Here is a 16073-nt window from a genome sequence, read left to right on the forward strand (position 1 = left end):
GCACTGTGCGCTGCTTCGGAGTGGCATGGCCAGAAGCCAACCTTCTCCTTGCGCGCATGCGCAGTGCCTACTGTAAAAGCGTTGGGTTGAAATCCCAGGAGGGACGCACTTGAAAAGCACACGTGATGGCAAGCCTGGGCGCCGCTCTAGGACATATCTTTGTGGTAGCTTCTCGCGTTGGAAACCAGGGACCGGAAATGCCTCTTCAAACGGCTCCCTAGAGCGACGGAAGCACTTCCGGCGCTGTTTGTACAGGCCTCCCAGCACCCCCAAAAAAATCGGTTCCGGGTCGCGGTGGGAGCACTTCCGTCCGTGATTCTCCCGGCTTCCAGTCTCCGCCGGTGGCAAGTGAGGCTCCGTCGGCGCCGGCAAACGCGGAGAGTGACGGGGGACTGAGAGCGGAAGGCCCGCCTCCGAATGCCGGAAGCGCCCGGGTGATTTGTCTTTTGGACCGGCCTACCTCGCAGGGTTGTTGTTTCGGGGCAAAGGAAGGGGGAGAACCCCGAGAAAGGCCGGGGGGGGTCTTGAAGGGGCGCCTGGATGACCCGGGGAGACCCTCGAGCTGGTCGGGGGCGCTTTAAGTCCCTTGAGGACCCCCTGGGTTGAAATCTGGTTTTGAAAATTCAGTGGAAATGTATTTATTTTATTATTTATTTATTATGAAATTTATTTATTATGAAGTTTCTTTGCATTACCAAATGACTCTGGCCCGCTTGCAGCATAAAAACCTTTAAAAGCATTAAGATCATCCGAGATTAAATGACAAAACTAGATAAATTAAGATCATTGAATGAAATTGAGCATATTTCATAGATTTATTTATTAATTGGATTTCTTTATCCTGCCTTTATTACTATTATAAGTAAGTCCAGGCTGCTACCATCCATAAGCCTCCTCCCATTTCCTCTTTTTCCCCCAGTACAACAACCCTGCGAGGTGGGCTGGGCTGAGAGACGGAGAAGGAGGGGTCCCATCTCTCAGGCAAACACTTTTCGGGTCAAATAAATGCCACTTTTCCTTTACAAAAAAAAAGAGAGAGACTTTTCCATAAAGCTAGCTCCTGCCACCATGGCATAAAAAGAGAAAACTCTGAATGGAGAGCCTCTATGGAGATTGTCCGTCATCCAGGTCACGGTTGTCCCGAAGGTCATTTGCATCCTTTGAGAGAGATGTTGAGGCCACTTGGAAGTTTACCTGTGTCCTCAGGGTCACCTGAGTGATGCAAATGGGTGTGGAGCCAACGCGTATTTGCACCACTCAGGTAACCCTGAGGCGACAGGTAAACCTCCAAGTGGCCTCAACCACTCTCTCAAAGGATGCAAATGACCAGCTGTCTGACAGTTTCACTGTCAGGAAATTCCTCCTTATTTCTAGGTTGCATCTCTCCTTGGTTAGTTTCAATCTTAGAATAACTTTATTGTCACTTTGTAGGAACACCAACCGGCATACATTAAAATGAAATTTCATTGCATACAGCTCTCAAAGGGTCACCACCTCCAATAGACACTCCCTATGTTGCTTCTTCTCTTGCTTTGGAGACTAGATGTCTACGGAGATTCTCCAGCATCCAGGTCCTGGTTGTCCCAAAGGTGCTTTTTTCAAGAGGCAACTGGACATTCTGGGTTTTCTTTGAAGACGTTTCGCTTCTCGTTGAAGAAGCTTCTTCAGCTCTGACTGGATGGTGGAGAAGAGAAGGATTTATACGACATCATCTATCTCCAGTCTACAACACAGTCTTTTCAACTGTTCCAAGAAGGCTCCACACCCATTTGCATCACTCAGGTGACCCCCAAGGACACAGAGAAACCTCCAGGTGACCTTAACAACTTGCTAAAAAGATGCAAGTGACCAGGAGTATAAATCCCTCCATTCTCCCCCGTTCAGTCAGAGCTGAAGAAGCTTCTGGGATGAGAAGCAAAATGTCTTCAAAGAAAAAAGAAGAAAGTCCAGGTGACTCTTGAAACAAAAGCACCTTTGGGACTTGAATGGAGATATTAGGTGCCATTAAATCATTTAGCAAATGGATGTTCTCCAGGATGAGAATCTGCACCTAATTGGGCCCCCATCGCCTCCGTAGCTGAGTCGATCCATCCCATCTTCTTTTTCCTCCAGAAAATGACCATTAAAAATAGTGTTTCTCAAGCTTGCCGGCTTTCCCAAGGGTGGACTACAACTCCCAGAATTCCCCAACCAGCTATACAGTAAACACAGAGTTAAAGTGACGCACAGGGCTCCATTTGCAGCTCCTGGCTTCCACAATTGAAGCAAGGGAGACTTAATTTGCACCGAATGTGCAGATCTTAATGTTGCGTTATTGCTTAACGCACTGTAAGCTGCCCTGAGTCTCCGGAGAAGGGCGGCATATAAATCAAATTAAAAAAAAAAGATCTGGATGGTAGGGAATCCCTCCCTGACCCCCCCCCCCACCCCCCCAATCCTTTTTCCTCCTCTTTGAGGGTCTTACCTCTCATCAGCCCCTCTTTCTGACCCCCAGGGAGCCATGTCCACCCTCTTCCCTTCCCTGTTCCCGCGAGTCACCGAAGCGCTATGGTTCAACCTGGACCGGCCCTGCGTGGATGAGAATGAATTGCAGCAGCAGGAGCAGCAGCACCAGGCCTGGGTGAGCAGAGAGGGGGTCACCTTCCTTTGCTTCTCCCCTCCCCCCCACCCCACCCCTCAACGTTGCCTCCTGCCCGGCCTTTGGGAAGGGTTGACAACCTTGGCTCCGTGTTTCCTTCCGAACATTCCTTGCTTTTCTCTCCTCTTCAGCTGCAGAGCATAGCTGAGAAAGACAATAATTTGGTGCCAATCGGGAAACCAGCATCGGAGGTAAGAGCTAATTTTCCCCGTGGCACCAGCTGAGGATTTGGGGTGGGGGGGAATCTGTACGTTGATGGGTGAAAATTGAGAATATTAGAGCTTTTAAAATCACCCCTTGCCAAAGTTGTAAGCGGAGATTCATGTGAGTGAAACATCAGTTGTCTGATTGCAGCTTTTCCCACTTATAAATGTTATTAACAGGTAGTCCTCGACTTATGACAATCACTCAGCCCAAAATTTCCATTGCTAAGTGAGACAGCTGTTAAATGAATTTTGCCCCATTTCTTGCCACTGCTGTTAAGTGAATCACTGCATTTGTTAAGATAGAAACATAGTTGTTAAGTGAATCGGGATTCCCCCATGGACTTCGCTTGTCAGAAGGTCACAGGGGGATCACGTGACCTGAGGAAACGGCCATGGTCGTAAATAGGAGTCGGTTGCCAAGCATTTTGATCACCTGGGGATGCTGCCATGCTTGTCAGTGTGAAAAACCAGCCATAACTCACTTTCCTCAGTGTCATTGTAACTTCAAGCAGTCACTAAATGAATGGTTGTAAGTTGAAGATCACCTGTAAAAGGCTTAAGAAGTGGCTTTGCTGGCTGGTTTGGTATCCCATTGTGGATGCCTATGCTGGGTGGGGGGGTGGGTAGAGATAAGGTCCCCCACCTCCATGTCGATGGGAGGAGTTTTTTTGCTTTCTGGAATTCCAAGCCGGCCATGACAAGGAGATGACCGCACCAGCGCTTAGACTTATATACCACTTCACGGTGCTTTTACAGCCCTCTCTAAACGGTTTACAGATTCAGCCTCTTGCTTCCCAACAATCTGGGTCCTCGTTTTACTGACCTCGGGAAGGTTGAGTCAACCTTGAGCCGGTCAGGATCGAACTCCTGGCAATGGGCAGGATTAGCCTGCAATGCTGCACTCTAAACTCTGTGCCACCATGGATGGATGGATGGATGGATGGATGGATGGATGGATGGCACTTAGACTTATATGCCACTTCACGGTGCTTTATATCCCCTCTAAGTGGTTTACAGAGTCAGCCTGTTGCCCCCCAACAATCTGGGTCCTTGTTTTACCGACCTCAGTAGGACAGGAGGCTGAGTGTACCTTGAGCCGGCAGCTGGCAGTGGGCAGAGTCAGCCTGCAGTGCTGCACTCTGACCACTGCGCCACCAGTGGTCTCAAGATGGCTGCCTCTCTGCTTTGCCTTAGCAGACTTATGACGAGGAGGAGGAAGAGGACGATGAGGACGACGAGGACAGCGAGGAGGACTCCGAAGACGATGAGGACATGCAGGACATGGACGAGATGAACGACTACAATGAGTCCCCCGACGATGGGGAGATTAACGAGGTTGGGCCGCTGAGAATTTGTCCCTCCTTTTGGCCTGGAGAAACCCCTGTGGCTTTCTACAGCACAAGGAGCCCCAAGGAAGATCCCCCGGGCAGCCTTTCCCCGGTTGCCAACTGGCAGAAGTCTCTCTGGAGATTTGGGGCCAGGCAGGGACTGTCCCTTAAAAGGAACATTGGCTGGATAAACAGCCCAAACATGTTTGTATTTACTTATCTGTATATCATCCCCCTTTCTTATTTTTACAAATAAGGCAGTGAACATCTCCAACACACCTTCCTCCTCCTATTTTCCACAGAAAAACAACAACCCTGTGAGGTGGGGTGGGGTGAGAGACAGAGAGAGACTGGCTCAAAGTCATCCAGATGGGTTCATGCCCAAGGCAGGACTAGAACTCACCGTCTCCTGGAGAGTGGCCCATTCCTGAGGTTATGAATGCAGGAAGTGCTAGGGAAGTCGATTTGGGCAGGGGCCTGGGCTTACGTTTGTTCTCTCCTAGGGGCAGAACTGGTGGTCTACAGCAGGGGGTCTCCAGCCTTGGCCACTTTAAGAGCTATGGACTTCAACTCCCAGCACAGCTGACTGAGGAATTCTGGGAGTCGAAGTCCACAAGCGTCAAAGTGGCCAAGGTTGGAGACCCCAGATCCACAGAGTTGCCTTGCAGCAGTAATTCTCTTCTCCTAAGGGTCCTCCCACTTTCTCCCTCTCCCCCCAGGTGGACATGGAAGGGGCCGAACAAGACCAAGATCAGTGGATGATCTAGACATCGGACAAGCGGCCACCGCTGTGAATTGCAATCCATATGCACCGACGGGGTTCCTGAGCCTGGCTGCCCCCACCCAGACCCACGTGGGTGTCCTGCGCCCGCCATGACTCTCTGCCAGGGAGGGGGCTCTGAATGCCAACTGCCCTGTGAGCTGACCTCCTGCGCTGCTCTGCTGACGGCTGACCCGCTGACCAGAGCGAAAGCCTTAAGGGGTGTGCCTGTCTCTCCCAGCAGGGCCAGGGCTGCGTCCGCTCTCTTTCGGCCAGTTGGTGGGCTTCCTGCTCTCGGTTGAAGCTCTTTTGTAAATAAAGTATTTCTTTTTTTTTACTCAACCTGTGCTTAATCTCCCTTGCAGGCTTCCTCCTTCGAGCAATAATGCAGACAGTTCTGCAATAGTAGCGAATATCTGTAGCTCGGGTGCAGGATGAAGGTTTCTTCTCCGTGTTTGTGGGTTGGTTCCCGAACGTTTCATTACCGGGTTAAGTAACATCTTCAGCGGGAAGGTAGTCCTCAACGTACGACCAGAATTCAGTCCAAAATTTATGTTGCCAAGCGAGACAGTTGTTAAGTGAGTTTTGCCCCATATTATGGCTTTTCTTGTCCCAGTCATTAAGTGAATCACTGGTGTTATTAAGTTAGTAACACCTTTGGCAAGAAAAGTCGCAAAATTGGTCAAAACTCACTTAACAACGTTTGCTTAGCAATGAAATTTTTGGACTCCATTCTGCGTTGTAAGTCGAGGACTACCTGCTAGGTGAGGGGTGTGTCTCCAAAATCATTTCCTGGTTCAGAGCGTTCTTTGCAGTTTGGAGAAATCAATTCAAGGTAAATTCTTCCAGGTTTTCCTTCTGTTGGGTGGATTTATTTCCACTAGGGAGAGGCTGGGAATGGGGCTGGGGTCAGGGCTACTGCAGGGAGATACAGGGCATAGGAGAATCAGAGCTGTCACCTTCATAAATCATTGAAATGCTTTTTAGAAGGTTTCTGGGTAGAACTGAACAACACAATGCAAAATTTAACACAATAAAGCTGTCGGCACAAATCAAACAAGGCCAAACCAACATTTTTTTTTTAATTTGATTTATATGCCACCCTTCTCTGAAAACTCAGGGCGGCTTACAATGCGTAACGTTAAGAAAAGAGACACACACACACATATTCCACAATATCTGAGAATGGACAACCTAGCGCAGGGGTCTCCAACCTTGGCTACTTGAAGACTGGTGGACTTCAACTCCCAGAATTCCCCAGCCAGCCACGTGTGGCTGGCTGGGGAATTCTGGGAGTTGAAGTCCACCAGTCTTCAAGTAGCCAAGGTTGGAGACCCCTGCCCTAGCCAACACAGAGAAGGTGTTCTCATAAACTCCAGTTCTTTCAGATTGCAACCAGGAGTGGGACAAACATCGATTCAGAAGACTACTAACCACCATCGGAGGTAACCCAGCTGCATCTCCAAATTTAAGATTGGTGGCTTTGCTTTCTCATGAAGATCTCACGTACGAGCTGGTCAGAGAATGGGAGTTTTGTCAATTCTTCACCAGCTGCTCAAGCGTCGTATCTTGAGGACTGGGCAAGGAAGGTCCAACTTGGAGATCTTACTGCACCATCCATGGACGCAACATGGAATCTCTTTACAGCAAATCAGCAATTTGATTTAAAACTTCAGTGGCAAATTATGGTGGATGTAAGAAGAGTCCAGAAGGAAATCAAAGCTTCCTTCGTTCCATCTCTTGTACAGGTAGCCGTCAACTTAACAAGCACAATTGGATTTCTGTTGCTAAGCCAGACGGTGGTTAAGTGAGTTTTGCCCCATTTTACGACCTTTCTGACCACAGTTGTTAAGTGAATCACTGCAGTTCTCAAGTTACATGGTTGTTAAATGAATCTGGCTTCTCCATCGACTTTGCTTGTCAGAAGGTCGCAAAAGCGGATCACGTGACCCCAGGACACTGCAACAGACATAAGTACCTGCCAGTTGCCAAGCCTCTGACTTTTGCTCATATGACCATGGGGATATTGCAATGGTTGTAAGTGTGAAAAACAATCATAAGTGACTTTTTTCAATGCTGTTGTAATTTAAACGGTCATTGTAAGTCTACAATTTAACTACCTTTAACTGTAAACTCAAGTTTGTGAAGCTTCTTGCGATCCCAACATTGATAGAAGATTAAGGAGAACCCTTTGTTTTTAAGGTTTTTTTTTTTAAGTATTACAGGTAGTCCTTGACTTAAAATCAATCAGAATAGAACTGGACGGGACCCTGGAGGTCTTCTAGTCCAGCCCCCTGCTCAAGCAGGGGACCCCATACCACTATCTAGTCTCTTCTTAAAAAACCTCCAGCAATGAAGCCCCCACAACTTGCCACAGCACTTAAAAAACAACAACATAACTCTTTTTCACACACTTCAAATGGAGCAAAACTCACTTTTATTATTGCAAAAGTTTTTCAATTACATTTTCACCCCTTTTTTCACCCCCCCACCTCCCTCCCCAAACTTCCCATCCTCCCTAACCCTCCCTAACCCTCCCCCCCCAGACTTCCCTATTACATACTCATAACTAATAACACTAATGATATAATATGTTTACAAGAAACGCATATTACAACTCAAGATCAGAAATATTTGATAAATTCAAAATTAGGAATACATTATATATCTTCAACTTCGCAGAAAAAGAATGGTGTGGTTATTTATGTAAATAAAAAATTAACAGCAAAAGTTATAGAAGTAGATCAAGATGGTAGGTTTGTAGCAATTGAATTGCTCACAGCAAATGGTCAAATTCTTTTGATTGGAATTTATGCTCCCAACCAACAACAGGATTATTTTTACAAGATGTTACATGCTAAAATATTGCAATGGGACTATAGATCTATTTTATTGATGGGAGATTGGAATGGAGTAATTGATTCTAAATTAGACAAAAAGAGCTTGGCAAAGTCTAGAATTAGACTACCGCAGACCTTTTTTGATATGAAAGAAGATATGGAACTAAAAGATGTTTGGAGAATACATAATCCAAATGAATTGGATTACACTTTTTTTTCCGATAGACATAGATCTTTTTCTAGGATTGATTTTATCCTGTTGTCAAATGATCTACTTGTTAAGACAAAAAGAACAAAGATTTTTCCAAGAACTTTGACTGACCATAGCCCTGTATGGATAGAAATTGAGATGGATAAGGTTGAGAGACGTTCTTGGAGATTAAATGAGAACTTGTTTAGATATGAAAAAAATACAATAGAACTTAAAAAGCATTTGAAAGAATTTTTTGAAATAAATTTGAATAAAGGTACCCCAATTGAAATTGTTTGGGACGCTAGTAAAGCTTATATGAGAGGGGTACTTATCTACATGAATTCTAAACATAGACTGTTCCGACAAAAGAAAAGATTAGAGTTGGAAATGGAAATAAAGAATAAAGAACAGTTACTTATTAAAAACCCAACAGATGAAAGAATACGAAGTGCTATAAAACTTTTGAAAGACCAATTTCAAATGCTTATGGCGGAACAAGTTGCAACAAGTTTACAATATGCGAAGCATAATACATTTTGCAACGCTAATAAACCGGGCAGATGGTTGGCTTACACTCTGAGGAAAAAACAAAGTATACGGACTATTGATAGTATTGACATTGGAGGGAAAGAAATTTTTCAACAAAAATTAATTAAAGAAGCTTTTGTGGATTATTATACTAAATTATATGCCAAAGAAGAGGTGCAGAATGGACTTATAGAAAAATATTTAAAGGATAAGAGAGTTACAAAAATTACTGATCAACAAAAAGAAAGAATGAATTATCCTATAACAGAGGAGGAGATAATAGCAGCAATTAAGCAGCTAAAAACAGCCAAAGCTCCTGGCACGGATGGTTTGACTGCAGTGTATTACAAAACTTTACAAGCTGAAATGGTGGGACAACTTAGAGATTTATTTTGCAATATTCAACAAGGGGGTAAAATACCCCCATCTTGGACAACTGCTTATATATCTTTGATACCAAAGGAACAAGTTGGTCCTAAAAAACCAGAGAACTACAGACCAATATCTCTTTTGAACACAGATTATAAAATTTATGCGAAGGTATTAGCCAACAGGTTGATGCCAGTAATCCAAAAAGTGATTCATGAGGACCAAGCGGGATTTATTGAGGGCAGATACATGAAGGACAATGTAAGGCAAGTAATAGACTTATTGGAATATCTTGATAAGAATAAACAGATTTCTGCAGTGCTGGTTTTTTTGGATGCGGAGAAGGCCTTTGATAGAGTGGATTGGAACTTTCTACTAAAGACTTTAAAAAAGATGGGCTTTGGGGACCAATTTATACAGGCGATTTCAGCAATTTATCAAGAGCAAAAAGCACAGATTATTATTAATGGAAGTTTGACGACAGAGTTTAAAATTGAAAAAGGAACAAGACAGGGTTGTCCGTTGTCCCCACTTTTATTTATTTTAACATTGGAAGTCTTGCTAAATACAATATGGGACTCAAAAATTTTGAAAGGTATAGTGATAAGGCAAGAGGATTATAGAATAAAGGCATTTGCAGATGATCTGGTTGTTACCCTATCACAACCAATGGAATCAACAATCCTGATGAACGACATTATACAAGACTATGGTAGAGTTTCAGGTTTTAAACTGAACTCAAAAAAGACTAAAATGATAGTTAAGAATATGACACAAGATCGTAAACATGAGCTTGAAAGGAAGGCAGGTTTTGAAATTGTACCTAAGGTAAAATATCTTGGAGTTCAGGTTGCAGAATCAAATATGAAATTGTTTCAAAATAATTATGAGGTGTTGTGGCGAGAGGTTCAGAAAGACATGGAGACTTGGAAAAAGCTGCAACTGTCTTTACTTGGAAGAATAGCAGCAGTTAAGATGAATATTTTGCCAAGATTTCTGTTTTTGTTTCAAATGATTCCGGTGCTTAAAAGTGATAAACAACTGAAAGTCTGGCAGTCTGGTGTGAATAAGTTTGTCTGGAACGAGAAAAAGCCGAGAGTGAAATTGAAAATTATGCAAGATGTTCCGGAAAGAGGAGGCCTTAAACTCCCAAACCTACAGTTATATTATGATGCAGCAGCTTTAACTTTAACAAGTGATTGGTTTGGAAATAAAAAGGCTGGAATATTGAATGCAGAAAGTTTTGATCTTGAATTTGGATGGCATGCTTACTTATTTTATGATGATAAAGTTGATAAAGTATTTAAAAGTCATATACTCAGAGACTCTTTGATGAGAGTTTGGAAGAAGCACCGACTCAAATGGGATTATAAAATACCGCTATGGCTGGATCTTGGTCATACCTTGTGGAATACAAATATAATGTCACTCGGGGGGTTTTTATACAAAGAGGTTCTTTTTACAGATGCGGGCAGATGGCAGCTGAAGACATTGCAGACACTGTTGGACGAAGGGATTAATTTAACCTGGTTACAATATAATCAATTACAAATGAGATGGAAAGAGGACCAAAAAACTGGTATTATACTGCATGAGGAAGAATTAGTTAGACATATAAGAGAGAAAGGTCCAATGCATATTAAAAGGCTTTATAATGTTTTGTTAGAAAGGGACTCAGAAACTGAATTAGTTAAAGATTGTATGATTAAGTGGGCACAAAATTTTGAGGAACCAGTGATGTTGGAAACATGGGAAAAAATTTGGGTTCAGAATGTTAAGTTCACACAGTCGCAGAATTTGAGGGAAAATTTTTATAAAATGTTTTATAGATGGCATTTGGATCCTAAAAAGTTGTCATGTATGTACCCTAATGTTCAGCCAAAATGTTGGAGATGCGAATGTTTGGATGCTACGTATTATCATGTATGGTGGACCTGTAGGAAAGTTAAGGCTTTTTGGATAAAAATTTGGTGGGTCATGCAGAATGTTTTGAAGAAAAAAATTCAATTTTCTCCACAATTGTTTTTATTGGGTATAGTTAAGGGTTTTACACGGGGTGAAATAAAACTAATATTGTATATGATAACAGCAGCAAGATTGTTGATAGGTAAATATTGGAAGAATGAAGCTTTGCCTACTATCGAGGAATGGACTTTGAAGATGGCCAGTTTTGCAGAGATGGCGAAGATTTCAGCGTATTTAAAAGATTGTTCACAAGAGACTTATGAATGGGAATGGAAAAGGTGGATAGAATATGTTCAGAACAAATACCAAACTAGAAAGTATCAAATAGCTTTTATTTGAAAATAATGTATTAGAAATATTTTATGTAAAGAGACAAAGAGGAAAAATTATATAGGGGGAGGGATGGGTTCAGGTTTATATATTAGTGTTATTAGTTAGGAGCAAAACTCACTTAACAAATATCTCGCCTAGCAACATAAATTTTGGACTCAATTGTGGTCGTAAGTTGAGGATGACCTTCATGGGATCTTTTGACCAGGAGAAGCTGACCACAGAGATTTTGGACCGTATGCCCATGTGGCATTTTCCAGAGGTTTCAAACTCTGCCTGGCAGAGATTTTTAGTCTGCTGGGCAATTCGCCTGCCCCCTTTTTCCCAGAGCGGAGGCCCCTCTGCGCCCCTCCCTCTGGCACGGAGGCAGCCCTGCCCCTCACTCCAGCCCCACGTACGTCAGCTGGGCCATGCCGTCGGGAATGCCGCGGAAGTACTGGAGGCTGGTCCGGTGCACCCTCCACTTGTACTTCCCGCAGGCCTTGGCGTACTGGAGGAATTGGGGGGCGCCGGGGAAGATGACGTTGTCCGCCAGGATGGTGGCCCCCGGCTGGAGGAGGCCTTGATCTTCCAGCAGCTGCAGATCCCGGAGGTAGCATCGCTTCCAGTGGCTCATGACCACCAGGTGGACCTCCATCAGCAGAAAGGTCTCCTTGAGGAGGGGGATGACCTCCTCCGAGGGGCCCACGATGAGTTCCACCTGCACGGGGAGGGAGGGGAAGAGGGGTGAGGTCATCAGAACGGTTCCTGGGGGAGAGGTCCTGAGGGTCTGCAGCTCCCTCAAAGCCACATTCTTGGAAACCAAATGGGGAGGGGGGGTTGAGAGCCTGGTCACGGGAGGCATCTTCAGGGTGCCAGGATAAAGGGGGAGGGCCAGGAGACCAGCTTCCCTCCACCGGGGGAAGCAGTTGGGCGGCTTTGGAGAAGTCTACTCCCCAGGCTGGCTGTGGAAGAAGAATATGGGGTCCTTGGTGCTCTCTGAGCTTGGTTCTTTTCTTGCAGACCTTTCATGACCCAACTAGGTAACATTATCAGGACTAGAAGAGAGCAGGGCTTGCAGAGGTGAGGAGGAGGAGGAGGAGGAGGAGGAGGAGGAGGAGGACTGTGGGTCCTTGGTGCTCTCTGATGGTTCTTTTCTTGTAGACCTTTCATGACCCAACTAGATAACATTATCAAGACTAGAAGGGAGTAGGGTTTGCACGTGGCTGGCTGGGGAATTCTGGGAGTTGAAGTCCACCAGTCTTCAAGTCTCCAAGGTTGGAGACCCCTGAGCTTGGTTGTGGAGTCTCAGATATTGTTTGTGTGACATTTCTCTTTTCCTACTGCTTGTTTGGCCTGGCACATGAGAACTCCTTCCCTTCGTTGGTTCGGGCAACGAAGGTCTCCAACCTTGGTGACTTTAAGACTTGATTCTCGCTCCCACCCACCAGCAAACACGACCTGCCCAGGGAGACCTGCAGACGAACGCAGCCTTGCTCACCGTGTCATCGTCAAAGCCAGCCAGCCGGATCACCTTCTCTGCCACGGATGCCCGGCACACATCCATCTCCACCGTGTACAGCCGGGCACCCAACGGTAGAGACTGCGCAATGAGGACGGAGGCGTAGCCACAGTAGGTGCCCAGCTCCAACACGGTCAGGGGAGCCCGGCCATAGATCAGACGCTCCAGGATCTTTGCTAGGGACATCAGAAAGACCAAAGGGGAAGGGGGAATGAATGCCGGACGGAGGAGGTTCAGAATATACAGAATAACAGACTTGGAAGGGACCTCGGAGGTCATCTAGTCCAACCCTCTGCTCAAGCAGGGGACCCTCTACCATCCCAGGCAAACGGCTTTCCAATCCGTTCTTGAAAACCTCCAGGGATGGAGCACCCACAACTTCTGGAGGCAAGTCGTTCCACTGGTTATTTTTTTTTTTTAAATATTTTTATTCAGAATTCAGCACTAGCAATAGCGCTTAGACTTAATACAGGTAGTCCTCAACTTACGTCCACATTGGAGCCCAAAATTTATGTTGCTTTGTTAAGTGAGTTCTGCCCCATTTTATTTATTTATTTATTTATTTATTTATTTATTTATTTATTTATTTATTTATTTATTTATTTATTTTGAATTTGTATACCGCCCTTCTCCCTGAGGACTCAGGGCGGTGAACAGCCAAGTAAAAACATAAACTACAAACATTAAAATACAGTTAAAAAGATATATATAAATTTGGCCCCATGATTAAAACAATAACAGACAATTAAAAACATTTTAAAAAGTGTTAGGCCAGCCCAGCTTGTTGGAAAAATAAGGTTTTAAGGGCACGGCGGAAGGCACCGAGGTCTTGGATTCTCCTTATCTCTGAGGGCAGCTGATTCCAGAGGGTAGGTGCCCCCACAGAGAAGGCCCTCCCCCTGACTTTTCTCACCGCATTTGTCAAGTGAATCCTTGCAGTTGTTAAGTGAGTCACACAGACACGGTCGTTAAGTGAACCCGGCTCCCCCATTGACTTTGTTTGTCAGAAGGTCGCAAAAGGGGATCACGTGATCCTCCCGGGACGCTGTGACCGTCATATATGAGAGTCGGCTGTCAAGCATCTGGATGTAAATCATGTGATGTCTGGGGAGGCTGGAAAGGTGGTAACTCTGAAAAACATCCGTAACTCACTTTTTTCGGTTCCGTTGTAACTTTGAATGGTCACTAAGCGAACTGTTGTAAATTGAGGACTATGTGTATTTTACTTCACAGTCCTTTCCAGCCCTCTCTAAGCGGTTTACAGAGTCAGCCTCTTGGCCCCCCAACAATCTGGCTCTTCACTTTACCGCAGTGTTTCTCAACCTTGGCAACTTGAAGATGAGTGGACTTCAACTCCTGGCTGGGGAATTCTGGGAGCTGAAGTCCACTCATCTTCAAGTTGCCAAGGTTGAGAAACACTGCTTTACCAGCTTCATTAATAAGGAAGGCTGAGTCCGTTGAATAGAAATTCAATAAATGGAAAATAAAATAAGAATGCCAGGTTACGTTCTCGTGTCACGCTAGGCTTTTATGGACCAACCATCTGTTGCATAACATTGTAGGCCATAAACCATAATTTACAGGCCTGGGTTTACACAACCCAAAGCTATGATTTCCTTGGTCACATTGTCCTTAAGGATCCTGTCACGATTGGCTGAGTTCCCATGTTAAGCCATAAATCATGGTTTACGAGGCAGGGTCAATGCCGCACACTAAAGATAAAAGATAAAAGCAATCCATGTTTTGGCATAACAAGTTGTGTCAACCCAGCCTCAACCGCTTTGTCTATTGGACTTGGTCTAAAGATCTGGGAATGAAAGGCAGCAGCTGTGAACAATAGTAGTAGGTTTGTAGTAAGGAAACTGTGATTGCCACTCCACACAGGAACCTGCCAGGGATGTGTTTTACCAACAAGCCGGCTTTGGGATGTTGTGTGAAAGCAGTCAAGGTCTCAGGGCCAAGTCAAGCCCAGAGACGGGCAATGAAAATGGTGCAAAGTTTGAGGGACAAGAAATATCAGGAGATATTGGAAGAACGGAATATGCACAGCCTGGAAGACAGAAGAGAAAATGGGGAATACGACGGAAACCTTTCAATATATTAAGGATGTGAGGAGGGTTCTAGAAGGCAGCAGTTTCAATATTTAACGGGGAACGGGGAAGCCAGATTCACTTAACGACCAGATTACTATCTTAACAACTGCAGTGATTCACTTAATAATTGCAGCAAGAAAGGTTGTAAAATGGGGCAAAACTCAATTAACAACTGTCTCACTTAGCAACAGAAATTTTGGGCTCTATTGTGGTTGCAAGTCAAGGATCATTTATAGTTCACAGAAAGCGTTGTGGAAACTTGGGACCAACTTAGAATATAGAATAACAGAGTTGGAAGGGACCTTGGAGGTCTTCTAGTCCATCCTCCTGCACAGGCAGGAAACCCTATTCAGACAAATGGCTGTCCAATCTCTTCTTAAAAACTTCCAGTGTTGGAGCACCCACAACTTCTGGAGGCCAGTAGTTCCACTGGTTAATTGTTCTATGTCAGGAATAGTTAGTCCAGCAGAAGTGGTGGGTCATTCATCAGGAACTGAGTTTAAACATGTTTGGCATATAAACACAGGTCCATCATCTGACAAAAATTAAAACACTAAAATAAGATAAATAATTCAAAGAAATTCAAAAGGCAGACTTGATGGATGGGTCTTTTCTGCTGTCAGTTTTTAACTGAAGAAGAAAATGGAGTGGAGCTTCCTTGCAATACTCTTTCTATCTAAACTGCCAGATTTCTCTCTTTTTTCTTTCTTTCTTTCTTTCTTTCTTTCTTTCTTTCTTTCTTTCTTTCTTTCTTTCTTTCTTTCTTTCGTTTGTTTCTTTCTCCCTCCGCCCTCCCTTCCTTTTTTCCTTTCTTTCTTCATTTATTCATCTTTCTCTCTCTCTCTTTCATCTCTCATCTCTCCATCTGTATCTATCCAATATATTGGTCACTCATCTTACTACAAGGCAACTCTAGGCAGGTGCGTGGGAGGGTCTCCGGAGTGCCCACCTTTCTGGGGTCCCAGGTTGCTGAGATACTCGCAGTGGTAGCTCCATTGGTCGAAGGTCTCCAGGATGTGCAGGGGGTCTCCGGGGATGGCGTGGGTCAGGACGTAACGGACGGCCCTCTCCTCCCGGGAGACGCCAGTCAGGTAGTCCCGCAGCTTCCGGAGCAGCACCGCTCGGTAGAAGAGCAGGAAGTAATGGCGATAGCGGATAAGCAGGGTGACCACGAAGGGCACGAAGGCCAGGGCGATGGCCGGAGAGACCATGGGGGCACTCAGGAGGGCTGGCGGGGTGAGAAGACCAGTCGGACAAGGACAGATGGACAGGGAGGGATCGTGGAGCCCCTCCGCTCACTCCCCACTTTAATTGAAAGCTCT

General features: G+C 44.9%; 2 protein-coding genes across 9 annotated transcripts; one reads left to right on the plus strand and one right to left on the minus strand.

The window, feature by feature from the left end:
• Nucleotides 1–298: 298 nt before the first annotated feature.
• On the plus strand, nucleotides 299–5269 carry ANAPC15 (anaphase promoting complex subunit 15). 8 transcript variants are annotated; one of them, XM_070944129.1, is made up of 6 exons: nucleotides 299–434; nucleotides 920–996; nucleotides 2495–2620; nucleotides 2770–2829; nucleotides 4039–4179; nucleotides 4862–5269. In XM_070944129.1, the coding sequence occupies exons 3-6, from the start codon at nucleotides 2501–2503 to the stop codon at nucleotides 4937–4939; spliced, it is 399 nt and encodes a 132-aa protein (XP_070800230.1). In that variant the 5' UTR covers nucleotides 299–434; nucleotides 920–996; nucleotides 2495–2500; the 3' UTR covers nucleotides 4940–5269. The 8 variants fall into 8 exon arrangements, with proteins under 8 accessions (XP_070800230.1, XP_070800229.1, XP_070800234.1 ...); XM_070944128.1 differs by lacking the exon at nucleotides 920–996; XM_070944133.1 differs by lacking the exon at nucleotides 920–996 and having other exon boundaries at nucleotides 4892–5269.
• Nucleotides 5270–11536: 6267 nt separating this feature from the next.
• TOMT (transmembrane O-methyltransferase) lies at nucleotides 11537–15962 on the minus strand. The gene is made up of 3 exons (XM_070943689.1): nucleotides 15701–15962; nucleotides 12638–12834; nucleotides 11537–11857 (listed from the first exon to the last, which is right to left on the minus strand). The coding sequence occupies exons 1-3, from the start codon at nucleotides 15960–15962 to the stop codon at nucleotides 11537–11539; spliced, it is 780 nt and encodes a 259-aa protein (XP_070799790.1).
• Between the last annotated feature and the right edge of the window lie 111 nt (nucleotides 15963–16073).

This window comes from Pituophis catenifer, unplaced genomic scaffold (genome assembly GCF_029215685.1).
Source record: "Pituophis catenifer annectens isolate HBS135680 unplaced genomic scaffold, rPitCat1.0.hap2 SCAF_4, whole genome shotgun sequence".
Lineage (NCBI taxonomy): Eukaryota > Metazoa > Chordata > Lepidosauria > Squamata > Colubridae > Pituophis > Pituophis catenifer.